Source organism: Canis lupus, chromosome 9 (genome assembly GCF_003254725.2).
Source record: "Canis lupus dingo isolate Sandy chromosome 9, ASM325472v2, whole genome shotgun sequence".
Classification (NCBI taxonomy): Eukaryota; Metazoa; Chordata; class Mammalia; order Carnivora; family Canidae; genus Canis; species Canis lupus.
This window is the reverse complement of record NC_064251.1, coordinates 32,564,899-32,582,581: the sequence shown is the minus strand read 5'-3', so window position 1 is coordinate 32,582,581 and position 17,683 is coordinate 32,564,899. Positions and strand designations below refer to the sequence as shown.

General features: G+C 40.8%; 1 protein-coding gene and 1 long non-coding RNA gene across 7 annotated transcripts in view; one reads left to right on the top strand and one right to left on the bottom strand.

Annotated features, from left to right (window-relative positions):
• Positions 1-357: 357 nt before the first annotated feature.
• ANKFN1 (ankyrin repeat and fibronectin type III domain containing 1) overlaps positions 358-17,683 on the bottom strand; it is a 298,750-nt gene continuing 281,424 nt past the window's right edge. Inside the window, exon 20 of the mRNA XM_035720842.2 lies at positions 358-6,978. Coding sequence (XP_035576735.2) covers positions 6,182-6,978 — 797 coding nt within the window. The 3' untranslated portion in view covers positions 358-6,181. The remainder of the gene's footprint in view (positions 6,979-17,683) is intronic.
• LOC118355717 (uncharacterized) overlaps positions 6,636-17,683 on the top strand; it is a 22,458-nt gene continuing 11,410 nt past the window's right edge. For 2 of the 6 annotated variants that reach the window (XR_004818755.2, XR_004818753.2), the window contains exons 1-4: positions 6,638-6,868; positions 9,029-9,144; positions 10,251-10,364; positions 15,324-15,537. This is a non-coding gene — a long non-coding RNA (uncharacterized LOC118355717). The other 4 variants (XR_004818756.2, XR_007412953.1, XR_004818758.1 and 1 more) reach the window with 4 other exon arrangements.

Below are 17,683 nucleotides of genomic sequence, written 5' to 3'. Positions count from 1 at the left end.
ATAAAGGAATAGGGAAACAGGACAGCACAGCAGAAATGCACTGAAGACATGTAAACATGCAGGCAGTGGAGGAAGGAGCAAGGTTAAGGTGTCCAAGTTTCTGGGTGCAACTTGGTGAGAATATTTGCCATGGCAGCCTGCTGCTGTATTTTCAATGCTTGGCAATAACCAACTATGCGAGAGAAATAATCCAAATGCTATGGATCAATCAAGGGCCAATTGGCCAGATATTTCTGATCATTGTTAAAACAATGCCCCAAATAATCTCATCCACAGTTTCAGTGAGAAGATCTTAAAAGGTGAGGCTGAAAAATGTGTGTCTTCATTGAGACTTGGAAAAACCAGCAGGTGAGCCAATTACTGACAATTCTATTAGTTTATTATTTAATTGACATTTCTCCACACTGAAGACAGAGGGCTTGGAAAGTGTCTTTGAAACAGCAAAAGATCTTATGAAGGATCAAAAATACTTTTCACTTCTTCTCCCATGAACTATATTTCAACATCATCAAGTTAGATATAAAGTATATGAGCATTATTTAATGCTTATGAAATAAAGTCATTCCCTCTGCTAGCTAAGATTTCTTCTGTTGACAATTTTTCTTTCAAATACAATTAAGCAGGTAGGAAATTATCAAAAATACTTGCCATTAGAAAAATTATCTTAATTCTTGTTAACCCCTGACCTCTTCTTATAAACTGGGAGGTTGAAGAGGCATGCGTTTTACCAGTGTTGTTTATGATTGAGTGTACTGGCCATTTACAATATCCATTTAAAATGTTCAAATAGTTTGCAAAAGTACATACTACAAAATATTATTGTTTCAAGAGAGGAGGTCACATTTAATACACCATACATGATTCATCTGTACATTTACAGAGGTTTAAAGCACACAAAATTGTGCGGATAATGTACCGAAGTCTAAACTTTTACATACACTCAGTTGCATACATAGCAACAAGATACATTAAGTTTTGAACAAATAACCAATAATAAGCCAAATCACTATGTACACATCAGGCAGGAAGCAATTAAACACTGCCTAATAGAATGTCACTTAAATTACTTTTTCTATGAAATATCTCTCTCCCACTACACACACACACACACACACACACACACATCTTTAATTTTTTTCCATCACAAACACTAAACTGATGCTTGTGACCATGCACACGGAATATTCCCCCAAATCTGGTTGGTCACAGGGCAAGAAGCAACACAGCAACTCAGGCTGACTTAACACAACAATTTGCCAGACTTGGTTTTTATAAATCAACTACCGGATAGTGGTTACTGTGAAAGCATATTCAGACCTTCATATCATGGACTGAAGGAAGAGGACCAAAGAGCATTAGCTAATAATAGCTTGATAACATTTGCCACTAAGTTAAATATTGGCTTTCGCTAAAAAAAAAAAAAAAAAAGTATGTATCTGGAGTGGAAGGACCCTAGGGTAATATTTAAAACAACCACAATAAACCTCTTCCTTCCCTTATCAAAATAGAATATTTTCACCATCTATCTACCTATTTGGTTGTTAAACAAAACCAACTGTCTTTTTGAATAACCATTTTACAAATTCATTAATAATGGAAATAGAAGAAATACTTGAAAACAACAAATATAGCTCACTGGGTGCAGATGTGGTGGAAAAATCAGAGACCTGAAATATGGCGAAATCAGTGCTTCATAAACAGTCAATGGATTTTTCTAAAAATACTTTTTGCTAATGGCAAAGTTCAACACCTCAGAAAAACTCTGAATTAGGATCTTAGAATAAGTTTCCAAGCTGTGCAACATAGTTTCAAATACACTACCCTTGTTGTTTGTAAGGCCGCATTGAAGTTGAGCTTAACAGTCGTAAGCCATGTGTTTGAACATCTTATGAGAGGTGACCTGCAAAGAAACAAGTTTTTCCCTGTTCACTCTACTACCTGTGAAGAAGTATCATTGCTTTCCAAATAGCTCCCTTAAATTTTTCCTTAAAGGTATGAGCAGGAAAAAAAAAAAAAAAAAAAAAAACGCTCAGGTTTGCGTCACTGAATCATCTGGGAAAATATTTCACTTTTATAAAGTGACTTGTAATTCTCTGGGAGTGTTCTCTTGTTAACCTGTAACTACCCTCTCTAAATGGTATGTTATAATTCAATAAACAAATATACCAAGAGATGCACACTCTCTGCTGTAGTTCTGCTGCATACAAACTTGAGAGTACTGTAAGGGAATGCCATCATCTTTCCAAAAGTATCAATTTTAAGAAGCCAGTGACTTCTGTGTGCCATTGACAGAACTAGGGGAACCTAAATCCACTGCAGACCCCTTAATAGCTTGAATTGATAGTTCTCCAAGAGAAAGCGAGTACATCTTGGGTAGAGCATGAAGAATAAGGGGGAGGCCAAGAAGTTGGGATTTTCTGGTGTGCCTCTTTGTCTAAAATTGCTGTCTTCAAGGGAAGAGCTGAATGCCCGCCAGAGTGCACCTTTGTGTGGCAGGATAACAATGAATGAGAGGCCAGTCCTCTTTCCCACTTGTCTGGCACGATCTCCTGGCAAGGACAGGGTAGGTGTTTGCCAGGTGGCTCCCAGACAAGGTCTTTTTAGGGGAGTACAACAAGGCTTCAGTCATTGCTTTTCATAAAGTGCTTTGGGATCCTTCAGGAATGGGGGCTGGAGGAATATTATTACTACTGGCTTCAACTTTCAATCCAAATGGAACCATTTTATCCAGTGTAATTATTGCTTTGAACATTAGTGAATGTTCTTAAAATGGAGTGGGTCTCATCTTTAAGTCCCCACTTCTTAAAATACCCATTCCCTAGAGTAAATGTTTTTAATTACTGTCTCCCAGTTCCCCTCACCAATTAAGAGGATGTGATAGCCTTGTAAATGGTTGCCAAGCATATACATTGGTGACTTGTATTTCCAGGCTTGTCTTCCTTTATGAAGAGCTGGAAAGAGTGAAATCAATGATGTTTAGCCCAACGTACCTTGTCCTATGATGGTCTGGTTGAGGAGACAAGCTTTTGCCTCCTCTAAAACATCAGTGAGAAGATGTATGGTGATGATGGCTGCACTCCTATCAGACTGTGAGCTCCTTGTGGCCCAGGAATGTGTTTTGTTCTTGATTCTTTGTTTTCCATGGGACTCAGAATAGAGACAGACATATGGGAGGGACTTGGTCATTGATTTTTTGGAGGTTTTCACAAATGATGAGAGCTGGATAATACCAGTGAGAGTTAAGCATGGTACAAAAATTATGGGCCAGCAAAGTTTCCTCCAGAGGCTCCCAGACTGGATTTAAAAAGAAAAAGAAAAAGAAAAAAGTCCATCATATCCAAAACAAAACAAAACAAAAACATCAGGATAAAAGAAAACAAACAAGCAAACAAAAAATGCTCAGAAGTTGTAAAGTCTCTGTAATGAGAGGTCTGGACAAATGAATAAAGGATTGTGAATTAGAGAACATAATTGTTTCTCACAGGAATCTATTAAACTAGGCTCACGAGATGTTTGTTGCAAAGTGGAGGTACAGGTGAAGGGAACCTACTTGAACAAATGGATAATTACTGAGAATGTAACATCCATTTCTATATAGGAATATTGCTAGGAAAATGCATTTTCAAGTTGACTCATTGTCATCCCATTGAAATCGAATGTGCAATATTCATTTCATGGGCATGCATCTCTTTTCCTCATAGAAGGTGAAAAAATAAGCCGTGCTCTCAATATAAATTAGCGGGTTTGGATTTAATGCAATTTTACTTCATGAGTCATTATTTAGTCAATGTGCCAGAACTTGCTGACCAAATGAGGGACCAAAAGGGTGGGTCAGTCCCTGCTTTTGCTGCCCATTGAATGCCTCCCATGTAATTCACAGTCACAAATGTCCTTCCATGCCACCAGAAAGGTCAGAATCAGAGAATCACTTGGTTTCTTAGGTTTTCACAATTCCAGCTTTCAACATATATAATCTGTCCCATGATCAGAAATAAGTAGAGACTGAGTGCAGAAGACTAAGTCATTTTTGTTATTGTAGGGGAGTCATGTGGTATGTAATTTTAAATGACATTTCTTTCAAATTTGCTTTTTAATTAACTTAGCTTACATGTTGATTACGTGAAATTTGTATTTCCTGGCAACAAGGAGCTCTGTGATAATGGAAATCTGTTAGGTAAAGGTTGAAAAAAGAAGTTGAATTTGGAATTAAAAGATATTTTACAAACTAGGTAAGTAGCCTATAGGCAACCAAAAGTTGGCTAGGTATGCATCGATTCCCAATGGGCCAGGCTACTGTAAAGGGAATGGTTGTGGGTTGTGACCCTAACTCTGAGACTAAACTAGCTCTGTGACCTTGAGCAAATTACTTAACCTCTCTAGGCTTTAACTGCCTCATCTGTAAATACAAGGACTTAGACTAATTTTATGGTCCTTTCTAGCTCTAACACTCCGTTTACATAGGGTTCACTCAGAACAGAAGAAAACTGCATTTTAAAATTCTTGCAATCATAGAAAAGCAGCCACAGTGATTCTGCTCAAGATTCTTTGTTTGGGGTTGGGGGTGATGGTGAAGGTGGTGGTTACTGAGTATAAAATCTCTTAAAAAAATAAAGATTGAGCTCTGGGCCTTAGTTTTCTAATGACCATAGGCCATGGGCCAAATCTCTACCTTTCCGCCAGGGTAATTATTTATGTTTAAATCAAATGTTTTAAAAATGGAAGGGATCGGAATAACATTGTGAACAGGGGACTTTGTATGAACTCCCATGAGGAGGAATGGTAGAACTGTGAGGACAGGGGTAGGGCCCATAAAGAGCAATATTTAACCAAAATGCCTGTGAAGCAGAAAAGGACCATTTAGAATATCAGTAAACTGAATGAGTCCTGGCTCCAGGAAATGAGAGAAGGCTCAGACCTTTTTTGAATATGCAGTGTGATTTCTCTTTGATTTGGGTTTCTCATTTGTGAGAAAGTCAGGTGGGAGGCACTGAGACCAAAGCATGATTTTCAGGTGTCACAAGGCACAGTCTTGGAACCATCGACAGGGACTTCTAAGGAAAGATTTTCCTTGAGGCCAGTGGTCTAGCTGATCCAAGGGCAAAACCGGACTTTGGAAGGCGGGAATTGAAAAGGATAATCTGTGCTGTAACTTGTGTTGTAGGAGTGAGTAGATGTGCCAGTGAGGCTGTAAGGACTTCATCAACTGCTGGCCATATCTGCAGGGCACCGTCTGGATCAATGACATTCCATCACCAAAGAATCCAAGCAGATCCACTATCATTTTCAGAGACAAAGCCCCATGGACTTTACTTAGGATTGTAGAGGAAATGCATTTTTGCCCATCTCTCTCTCTTTGCTCCTTGTTTTGTCTTTAATCCAGGTTTTCATGTAATTCAGCTATCTCCTTGCACTCTGAATAATAGAAGACCCATTTTTCACGCTTGAATGGGAGCTGAGTGTGAAGGAAGGGCTGCTTTGGGTCCTGTTTCACCTTTGCAGGACAAAGCCGGAAGCAAAGCATCCTCTACTTTTGCTTCTGGTGGTTTCCACACAGCACTAAGTGAAGAAAGGTCCTGCCTACTTCGTCTTATGGGTGCTGATGAATGAATTGGATTTGGTGACCAGCTGAGAACCCTGCACTTTGGAATGCCTTGGCGTAGCTGACTGGGAACCTAGAACAAGTCCCCTTGACCTTGTGTCCCGAAGACACAACCTGGGCTTCTTTCCCTTAAACTCTTTTAGGGGTTTGTAACGGAAGGAAAAAACAAGGCTAATCTTATTTTCCTCTCTAGAACTCCTCCTCATCCATCACAAATTCATGAAACAGCCCTGAACCCAAAGGTCAAGTTACAGAGCCAGCTGCGGAACTGGGGGTGGCTCTTCAGGTTGCCCTGCCTCAGCCACACGTGAGTTGTGCCCAACCCACAGCAGGTTGGCGGGTTTGAACCCTTGTGTCTACGACTCCGTGTTGACACAAAAGCTCTTCTATGCCCTGAACGGGGAAGAACACTGGCCAACTCTCACCTCCGACCAACTCTATCCTAAGAAAAAAAAAAAGAAAAAAAAAAAAAAAGGTGGGGGGGGGGTACCTTGAACCTGTAACTTTTGGAGTTTTAACATTCAAACTATTTGAAAAGGGATGGGGACACAATGGGGGCGGGCGAAGGAACGGAGGCTGTCCCTAAAGCATGCTGCTGAGTATCTCCGACACCGGCGAGGTGGTCGGACCCTCGGGGCTCATGTCGCGGCCCGTGGGGCTGGGCAGGCCCGAGGGGCCTCCGGGGGGCGGGCTCAAGGCGGCCCAGGGCTTTGCGTCCACCAGGGCGGCGGGGTAGGGCTCCACGTAGATGCGGCGCACGGCGGGCCTCGGGTCCTGGAGGCGGCTCTTCCCGTCCTCCGGGAGGCTTGCGGTGTGGGCCAGAACCAGGCTGCGGGGCCCGTCGGGGGCAGGTCCCAGACGCTCGGCCTCCGGGGGCTCCCGGGTCAGGCCGCAGGCCCGGGATGGATGCTGAGTGTAAACGCCCTCGCACAGCGACAGCGACTGCGTCTCGCTGCGCATGCGCAGCCAGCGATGGTGGCGGCTGAAGCCTCCGCAGTGCTGGTGCTTGGGCGGCTTCCGCTTTCCCAGGAAACCCAGCGGCGGCCGCGAGCCCGGCGCCATTTTGGCGTGGTTCTTGGACGGGAAGCCTGAGAGGCTCAGGCTGTGGAGGACCTCGGCGCACGAGTGGTCGGGATCCGGCCCCGGGACCCGGGCCTGGGGCTCCTGGCCCGGCCCCTGGGGACTCTTCACGTCGTGCACCTGCAGGACGTCGGGGGCGCTGCCACTTAGGCCGCTTAGCGCTTGCTGGGCGATGTCGTGTGAGGACAGGTACACCAGGTCCAGGTCTCTGGGGCTCAGAGCGTCACTGGAGTCGTAGTCGCTGTCGGTGGGGAGGAAGACCTCTGAGCAGCCTTCTTCATCAGAGCAGGGCTGTGAATCTGCAAAGCCAGACACCCCGGTTAGAAAAGAGAGAAAACTCTTAGTCGGGGCCTGCTTCGTGGAGGTAGGATCCTGTGCCTAGAAGGGCCCTGCGCTTCAGGTCACGGTCTCTCCACCTCCGGAAGGTAGTCCTCATTTTCGAACAAGAGGCCACACATTTTGGTTTTGCACAGGGCTCTGTAAATTTTTTTTTAAGATTTTTATTCATTCATTCATTCATTCATTCATGAGACACACACACACACACACACACACACACAGAGACAGAGGCAGAGACACAGGCAGAGGGAGAAGCAGGCTCCATGCAGGAAGCCTGACGTGGGACTCGATCCCGGGTCTCCAGGATCACACCCTGGGCCGAAGGCGGAGCCAAACCGTTGAGCCACCTGGGCTGTCTGGGCTCTCTAAATTCTGTAGTGGGTCCTGTCCTTTGCTGAGCCTAAGAGATAGGAAGGGTCCAACCTGGACAGTGGCAGAGGGGAGTGTGTCCTAGTTCCCCATATGCACTTTTATTATTGGCTGGGCATGTGTAGAGAGGATTAAATAGGAAAGCTGAATGTTAACTCATTTATTCATTCCCTATCCTTATTTTAGAGATGATTTTTTTTTTTTTTTTGCATTTGATAAAAGTAGCAGGACCGTAAAAGGGGGAAGGGAGAAGAGTATCACTATGGGGACTGAAGTCCCGTTAACTGGGTTTCATATCCTAGCTATCCTCCATCTACTTGTTCTGTGATCTTGAGAAAGTGACTTAAATTCTTTGAGCTTTAGTTTTCTTCTCTGTAAACTGGGGATGATAATAGAACTTCTTACCCGGGATGACTGTAAAATAGAAATCGATTATGTTGATAAACATTTACCCCAGTTGTCAGGTGTTTAAAAAGAAGAAGAAAAAAAGCCAAAGGAAAAACAAAGACAGTAGTAAAATGAGAGGCAAAAATAAGCCTAAAGTGCATACTGTAGTGACCATAAGTGAGTCACAAGTTTAGTTCTATAGATATTAGTCATTTAATGCAGTTGTTTATATATTTTTCTCCCTCTCAGTCAGGTTGTACATTTCTGTAGGGCAAGGACTGTCTTAAAAATCTTTTGAATTTCCCACAGAACTCAAGCCCAAAGTACATATTTGGTAAGTATTTGCTAATTTTGAAAACATGCAAGTACTCTTAAAAAGGAAAAACAGCTAGGAGTGCCTAGGTGGCAGAGTCTGTCAAGCAATGGATCTTGGTTTCTCCTGAAGCAGTGATAACAGGCTTGTGAGGTGGAGCTCCGAGTTGGAGTCCGTGCTTAGCACTAAGTCTGCTCAAGAGTCTCTCCCTCTGCTCCTCCCAGTCCTGCTCTCTTTCTCTCTCAAATAAATGAAATTTAAAAAGAAAAAGAAGAATTGCTAATCTACAAATCAGGCAATCTCAATACAAAAAAAAAAAAATCTCCATAAGACTTTTAAATGGGATTTAGTAAAGTGAAGCTTAAAGTCATCTGGAAGAAAAAAATTCATGACAACAGCCAACATTTTTTTTTAAAAGATACAATAGGGAGGGGCCTCATTTACCAGATATCAAAAAATACTTCAGAGTTTTGATAACTAAAACTTTGTAGTATTGAAATGGACAGATGGATCTGTAGAACAGAAAAGTAAGGTCCACAAATAGTGCTAATTCTGTGTGGTCATTTAGATAACAATTTTTCTTTTAAAGATGTTATTTATTCATGAGACACACAGACAGAGAGAGGCAGAGACATAGGCAGAGGGAGAAGCACACTCCCTATAGGGAGCCTGATGTGGAACTTGATCCCAGGACCCTGGGATCACGATCTGAGCCAAAGGCAGACATTTAACCACTGAGCCACTCAGGTGCTCCAAAGATAACATTTCAAAGTAGGGAAATGAATAGATTAGGATATAGTATTGGGACAATTAGTTATCCCTTTAGCAAAATAATTAGAGAAAATCCTACCTCATGGCATATGTAAAAATAAATTTTGTGTAGTTTAAATGTAACAGACAAACCCTACAAGTAACAGAAGACATTATGTTTGTGATTTTAGGGTGGCATTGTCTTTGTGAGCAAGACAAAATCCTAGAAGTCAGAGAAGTGACAAATTTGACTGCATCACAGTTTAATACTTTGTAAATCAAATGATACTATAAACGAAGCAAAAAGGTAAGTGATAGATTGGAAGAAAACAGTAATACTATGTATAACAAAAGATTAATAACCAGAATATATAAAGAACTTCTGTAAATCCATAAGAAGACAAGCAAATGAGAAGATGATAATCAGGTCTTCAAAGAATAATTAAGACAAATGGCTAATAAACATAATAAAGATGTTCAACATAGACTATAATCACTAATTAGGTGGTAATTGGGAAATGCATATTGAAATAACAAGATATGTTTTCGCCCATCAGATTTGCTAAAAATAAAAAGAGTGATAATCTCATGTGTTGGTGATGTGTGGGGAATCAGGAACGTTCATAGAATGATGGTGGGAATATAAACTAGCACAGCTCTTCAGATAGTGTTTTGGTAGACTGTATTAGAAACGCATATTTCATTTGTCCCAGCAAGTCCTTTTTTAGATATCTGTGTTTGAAAAATTGCCACTCTGTGTACGGAGGCGTTTACAAGTTGTTTACTGCAATATGATTTATAATAGTGAAAACAAGAAAGAATCCTGTGGCTGAGACGTGTGAAAGGAAGACTTAGAGGCACCAAAGTAATAAGAAAAGAGAAATCTCTTGAGAAAAGAAAAATACTTTACTTGCAAAGTTCTGCAAGCGAGTCCAAATTCAGGACTGGCTTGCTGATTGAAAAATATAACAGGTATTTAAAGTAAAAACCGACAGGATTACAAGGTTATAGTTATTTGTTCATGGTGGAAAATCAGACATGATTATCATAAGAATATTGCAGACTTAAGGGAAAACTTTTGTTTTGTAAGGAGTCAGTAATTTACACAAACAGGATTAAGATTTCTTCTATTTTAGGAAGTAGAACCAGATGTAATTCTCCCCACTGTACCTCCCCCCACCCTTATTTTTTGCTTGTTTGTTTATTTCAGGGTCGGCGTGAAGTGCTTCTTTTCTTTCTCTTTTTCCTGACTATGGAAGATGATGTGTGTGCTTACTAATTGGCAGGGCATGATTTCAGTTTTGTTCTCTCACTTCTGGTTGCTACTCAGTATTTATTATCCTTTTTTGGTTATGAATCTTAAATTTTCTTTGAGACAACAATGCACTCATGTAAAAGATTACATTTTTTCAGCTTCCCTTGCAGCTAGGATGCTCATATAACTAAGTTCTGGCCAGCGAGTTAGAACTGAAAGTATTGTATGAAACTTCTGGAAGACTGCATAAAGGGATCTGGCTTATCTTGGAGGTAGGCCAGCTTTTGTTTGTTTCTCTTTCCTTTTCAGTTGCCTATAACAGGATGTGTTGGCTAGGCTCATGAGGCAACCTTGGGGAAAAAAGCCATAAGCTAGAGTGGTGGAGCTGAAAAATGGAGCAGGGAGTGTGAGGACCATGGAATCCACATACTAATAATGAATTGTCTACCTCTGGGCTTCCTTCATGTGAGAGAAATAAAGTATCTTTTTCACGATACTCTTTTTTTTGTGTCTTTTGTGACACGGATCCAAACTTAATCCTAACAGATGCACACCTAAATGTCTGTTATTAGGAGAATGGTTTAAGAATCTGGACACATCTGTATTATGGAACATTGTCCAGCAGCTACAAAGAATGAGATCAACCCATATATTGTTCTTTAATGTCTATCGAAAAGGACTCCCTTTTCTACTTTTCTGGGTTCTACTCATCTGTTCAGAGTTTCCCTCAAACGTAGCCTTAAGGAAAAATTCCCCAACTGTTCCAGAAAAAAATCACTCACTTGTCTGTACTTTTCTAACACTTCTTGCTTCTATTATCCTTTGGCACTTAGTCTGTATAGACTTGTATCATTAGTTGTCTTTTTTAATGCAAACATAACATCCTGGATTCCTGGTTATATCAGAGCCCTCTTAGGGAAAATATATTTAATTCATCCATTCATTTCAATAATGAAGATTCTGTTTTGCTTGAGTTCCTGCTCTAACAGAACCACTGTACTTGATGTCCAAGTAAATATAAAATTAATAAGAAGTGATCTGTCTCCAGGAAGTTTACTGTACTAATGGAAGTATAGGGCATGTATACATCTATGAGACTGGAAGAACATAGATTTTGTAAGAGGAGTTTAGCAAATATGATGCAGGTTTATAGGAAAGAGATCACCTTTCATTGATACAGGACTGATAAAATATTATCTCTTATTTATTTGTTCCCTCATTCATCTCTGTTCTCTCTCTAAGGTTTTTTAAAGATTTTATTTATTTATTCATGATAGACACAGAGACACAGGCAGAGGGAGAAGCAGGCTCCCTGAGGGGAGCCCGATGTAGGACTCCATCCCAGGACCTTGGGATCACAACTTGAGCCAAAGGCAGATGCTCAACCACTGAGCCATCCAGGTGCCCCTGTACTCTATGTTAATTTATTTCTGCATCCACTTTAAAAAAGAGATTTAGGCAGTTATTAATAATAAATATGCAAATGATGAGAGGATTAGGAATCAGAGAGGAAGTAGAAACAGTACCAGTGGTCTTATTTGACTATACTATGGGAACAGGAAAGAATCTTGGGAAAATGAGGCTACAAAAGTAAGATGTCATTGATTGCACTCTAAAGAATTTATCCTAGGAAAATTAAGACTATTTTCATGCAGGACTTGTACATGAATGTTCATAGCAATTTTATTTGTATTAGCCCCAAACAGGAAACTATCCAGATGTCATTCAGTGGATGAATTGTTAAACTCTGGTACGTCCATACTATGGAATACTACTTACCAATAAAAAGAGTTCCATTTATATAGACATGAAGAGTAGATGGTGGTAGCAGGGGTAGTGATGGGGGAGATGAATGAGGCAATAAAGGGAAAACAGAGTTTTGTGGTGGTGGTACAGTTGAGTATTTTGGTTATGGTGGTGATTACCCAAGGCTACACATATGATACAACTGCATAGAGCTATACAGGTAAGCCTGAGTGCTTGTGTATGCACACATACACACATGCATGCACAAGAATGTATGTAACGAGGGAAATCTGGATAAGCTCTGTGGATTGTACCAGCTTCTCAGTTGTGATATTGTATAAGAGCTGTGTAAGTTGTTGACATTGGGGAGGTTGGGGGAAGGATACATGTAAATTCCTGTACATTTCTTTGCAACTTACTATTTCTCTAATTATTTTAAAATAAATGGTTAAAGAGGGAATTTGATTTTTTAAAAGGTAGGGTGGAGCCAGAAGAGAATAGTGAATTCTAGATAAGGAGTTTGTGCCTAATTTTGTACCCAATAGGTAGTGTCTTCAAAATTTTGAAGAAGTAATTGATGAATTGAGAGCTGTGATTTAGAATAATTCTGTAGCAGGTAGGATATAAGATGAACTGGATGAGGAGGAAACAGACAGCAGGGAGGCCAACCAGGAGGCTAAGGTCCACGCTGTGTTTCTTTTAAATATTTATCTTTTTCAGGTTGTAGGGCTGTGCAAGAGTGATGGTTAATGTGGAGGAAAATAGAAATCCAGGAATGTTTCTCATTCAAAGATGTTTATTAAGCACGTGTTTCATGCTAGGCAGATATGGCATCTGCTTTTAAGTAGCTCATAGAGAATGGATTAAAACAAATAAGTAAAAAAATACATAAGATTAATTTCAGGTAGTGCAAAGTTCTATGAAGAAAATGAAATTGGGCTTCAGCTAAAGAGTGACTTGGGAGGAAGGTTCTTTTGCTAACATAGCCAGGGGAGGAATCCCTGTAGAGAAGGGAGTCTAGGTGAGACCTTGTTGGTCAGAAGGAACCAGCTATGTGAAAGTTTGAGGGAAAAGTGTTACAGACAACTTGGAGTATAAAGGTCCTGAAGTGACTTCCAGGTTTCAAGGTTTAGTATCTGAATGGTGGTATCTGCATTAAACTAGAGGAGTTAAATGCAGCAGGGTTAGGCAGTGGATTTGGGCTGGGTTGGGCAGTGGAAGAGGTGGTAAAGTTAGTTTGGGATGGATTGAGCTTGAGGGATTGACCAAAATATCCTGGAGGAGATGGAATGAGAGCCTGGTGGGTTGTAAGGCTGAAGGAAGATGTTTATGGGCAGAGGAGGAACCACTGGAGAGGGAACTGTTGAAGATAAAGAGTGGTAGGCTGATGGGCATAACAGGAAGGGGTGATTACTTATGGACACCAGGCTGGCATTAGTTTTTAGTAAAAAAAGATGGGAAGGGCATGAAGTAGGGAAGAAGATATAAAAAGATTTTTAGGTTAGGAGAGAATTGGATAAAGGCTGGGGTGAATGACTTTAATAATCTTAAAACAAGTTTTAGCACTTTTCCTCATCTTTTGTGAGAAAAATTGGGCGTTGCCAATAATAGGATCTCAGAACTATGGGTTATTTTGGTGATGGCAGCAATAGCTGCCATCGGTGTGATGAGGAAGAGAGGTTAAAGATTTGAAATCGGGTTGTTATAAGATCCAAAGAATTGACTTTATTTGAGCTTCCTTCCTATCTGATCAGTGTTGTCTATTCACTGTCCACATGTATTCCTTTGCGTCCACACTAGAAATAACAATACCTGATATTTCTTAGTCCTTACTGTGGGCCAGTCATTATGCTAAGTAGTCTAGGTCCTTTATCCTATTTAATGCTTATAACAATTCCCATTTTGCAGATAAGACTATTAAAGCTTACTCTTACTAAGTTTTCTAATTCATATATAGCTGGTAAGTAGCAGGATAGGAGCTCACATGCAGATTTGTCTCACTTCAAAGACCTGCCATACTGCTATTCACTTCAGCATTTTCATGGCTTTCCATGGAAGCTTCCTGTGGTCTGGGACCTGGTTCATCTACTGTACTTTGTGCAGAACCCACACAGAGTTATATTAACTAAACTATTAGTAATAGTAATAGATGTTGGTGCTGCTAGAGAAACATGTTAGGTTTTATATGAATTTATTGTGGCTGCTATAGCAAATCACCACACACTGGGTGGTTTATTTATTTATTTATTTTTTAAAGACTTTATTTATTTATTCAGAGACAGAGAGAGAGAGAGGCAGAGACACAGGCAGAGGGAGAAGCAGGCTCCATGCAGAGAGCCCGACGTGGGACTTGATCCAGGGTCTCCAGGATCACGCCCCAGGCTGCAGGCGGCACTAAACCGCTGCGCCACCGGGGCTACCCTGGGTGGTTTAAAATTACAGAAATGTGGGCAGCCCGGGTGGCTCAGGGGTTTAGCGCTGCCTGCAGCCCAGGGTGTGATCCTGGAGACCTTGGATCAAGTCCCATGTCGGGCTCCCTGCATGAAGCCTGCTTCTCCCTCTGCCTGTGTCTCTGCCTCTCTCTCTCTCTCTCTCTCTCTCTCTCTCTCTGTGTGTGTCTCATGAATGAATGAATAAATAATTAAAAAATAAATAAAACTATTAAAAAATAAAAATAAAATTACAGAAATGTATTTTCTCATAGCTCTGGAAGCCAGAAGTCTGAAATAAAGGTGTCAGTAGGGCTGCACACCTTCTGGAAGCTCTGTGGAGGAGTACTTTCTTGCCACTTCCAGCTTCTGGTGGCTGTCAGCATTGTCTGTGGTGGCATCACTCAAGTATCTGCTTTTGTCTTCACATGGACTCTCTTCTGTATCTGATAAGGACATTTGTCATTGGATTTAGGGCTCACCCTGATAATCCAGAATGATCTCATCTCAAGATCCTTAATTATATCTGCAAAGACCCTTTTTCCAAATAAGGTCACATCACGGTCATGGGGGGTAGGACATGGACATACCGTTTTAGGGTTAGCATTCAATCCCTTAGAAGTCTGACAGTAAAAATGACTAACTACAAGCAACTGCTGAGGAGTTTGTGATACTTTCTTCCTCTTTCCATCCCACAGTCAGATCAAGCACTTTGCAAGAGCAGTTTGTACTTTGACCTCTCAGCATACAAATAGTGAGCATTTATTATTTGCAGGAGACTAAGGAGTATATGAAAGTGTGCTTTCAAAGGTCTGACCTCCTAATTTCAAAGGGGAATCATATTTTAAGACTCTCAGGAAGTACCTTAGCACAGGTACTAAGTTTCCCCAGGTAAACTTAGTTGCTTAGTTCTCTTGCTTCTTACGGCATTTTATTTATATCTCTGTTACTGAATTCATCAAGGTTTATTATAAACTGTTCATTTTCATGTTTATCTCCATTATTGGACTATGAACTCTAAAGGGCATGCACTATGTCTTGTTTATCTTTGCTCAGTAAATGTTGAAGAAGTAAGTCAGTGAAGGAATGAACCAAGCAATGGAGTCAAGCAATGGGACATGGAGAATCTTCTGTATTTTCCAGATCATCTAATCTGAACATGGATATATGAGTGGACCATGAGGACCTCCTAACAAGACTGTGACTTAATCATCATTGTGTTGTTAGCCTCTTGTGCTGTTTCTCTGTTGCATACAAAGCTCTCAGTAAAGTATGTTGAATTGATTGAAACTAAAACAAATACTGAAATCTGGGAGCATAAAGAATTATGAGATTTGATTGCTTCTTAAAAACAATAGGGAAGGCAGCCTCGAAGGAGCTAATTTACTTAATCTGCCTTAGAAATTCCTAAAAACAATCACCTAAATCATTTTGCTTTATATCTGGTGATATAAGAGTCAGCCTAATTGTAGCAGAAAGGAAAACAAACCTGGGCTGAAGTCCTGTCTTGCTTCTTACTGTATATATGATCTTGAGCAAATCACTTAGCCCCTCTGAACCATTCTTCCTCTATGGCCTATAGGTAATTATATTGCCTATCTCCATAGGTGCTGTGATATTTAAATTACGTTGTTAGAAATACTTAAGTGCTATTCTGCCCTTAAATATTTAGAGAATAATTAGAAAACATATTGAGAGGTGACTCATTAAAATACAAACCAGTAATCAGATGGACTTCAAGATTTTGCTGTGAGAATACTATTGATAAAAAAGGAGAACAATAATCTCTTCTGTGGTGGCTCGTGCTGGTGATGTTCTAGTTCAGTCTGTATTTCCCAACCTAGATTAGCAATGAATTAGTAAACGATATAATTTCTTTACCATAGCTCCTAGGAGCAAGGGAGATAGGAGACAAATTAAAAGAAGAGCTAGTTATAACTGTCATAACCCAAGGAGAGGAAAATACGCTGGGTATGGCGTGGTAAATATTAATGTTGTAGGTTCAGGGACCCACAATTGGGAAACACTGTTCTAGTGGGAATTTAAATACTTGACTTCCATGGTGGTTGTATTATTTATTATAAGATTAGTGGAACCTATTGCTTAGAGTGGGATACCCCTCCCAGAACAAGCTGGGAAAATCTCCAGGATGCCAGCCAGGGCACTGAGGAGAGTTTCCAGGGACTTAGGCCACTGCCACTCCCTCCCTTCCTGGAAAAGAATGCAAAGTGCAGCTTCCATCCCCAGATCCAGGCCATATGCTCCATTAAGCATTGTAGGCACCTTGCCCAGTTGTTATTTTAATAAACCTGGTTGTGCTCCTCAATTTCCCTTAGAGGGCCCACTGGGCAGGCATTGGTAGAACCTTGCATTTCCCCTCTGACTGACCCAGGAGTTGTTTGATGAAAGTTCTGCCCATAGTATTAGTGCTGGCTTAGGAAGCTTGGCTTTCTTGCCATTGTAATGGGTGTTGCAACTCCTGGCCTCTGTGGATCAGGCCAACAACAGCAGAATAGAGTTGATGTGGATTTTGAGGTTGTTATGTGGAGATGACATTTCAGGAAAGAATAATTAATTTAAAGCTATTGCTTTTCTCTTAAAGGCAGGGGGCATGGCAGGACAGAAAGAAATAAAAAGCAGTATTTGCCCTAAAAAAAAAAAATCTACCTTCACCTTTTTAATGTATCACTGCCCAAATTTGTATTTTTTTGTGTGTTTCACTGAATCTGTTTCCAGTGTGTTTGAGTAGAATTTAAATAATTTATAAATGAAGAATTTAAATAAATCTCTCATCAGGCCTTCGGTAGAACCTCATCGGTTTGTTCACCTTCTGATTTCCCAAGAGAAATAACATCTTCAGATTCCTGTTGATTTTTGAACTGTTTAGTTTACACTATAGTGTTTTTAATATCATCTGGGAAAAGGTTACCAGGAAGATTTACATTTGGAAGATCAGAATAATCTTCAGATGCATCTGAAGGAAACAACATCCCCCTCCCCTCTGTTGCCTCACCCATGCGTCACTAGGAGAAATAGCAGTATCGGAAAAAAAAATTGCTGCTGCCTGTGACCACTATACCCACAGAAAAGGAGTGGGAGAGAAAATACCCATGTGATGGACCAAATCGTTCCACCCCCTGCCTTGAGTTGCCTTTTCTAGGAGCCAACTTTCCCCCCTTGGGTCCTTGGGAGATGCTTAATTTTAATTGACTCAGAGGAGTTCTACTTTGTGTTTGAAAACCATACGGAAATGGGAAGTTAAGTTAAAGAGTTCCACTCCCCCTCCTCTGCCCCCCAACACACGCGCACATACACACAGACAAATCCAAGGTACTCAACAGCCTTAAAACAGAATCTTGGGCTGGCAGGTTTGTGATAGACTCTGGACTTAAAGCAGGCTTCTCAGAAGTTAGGTG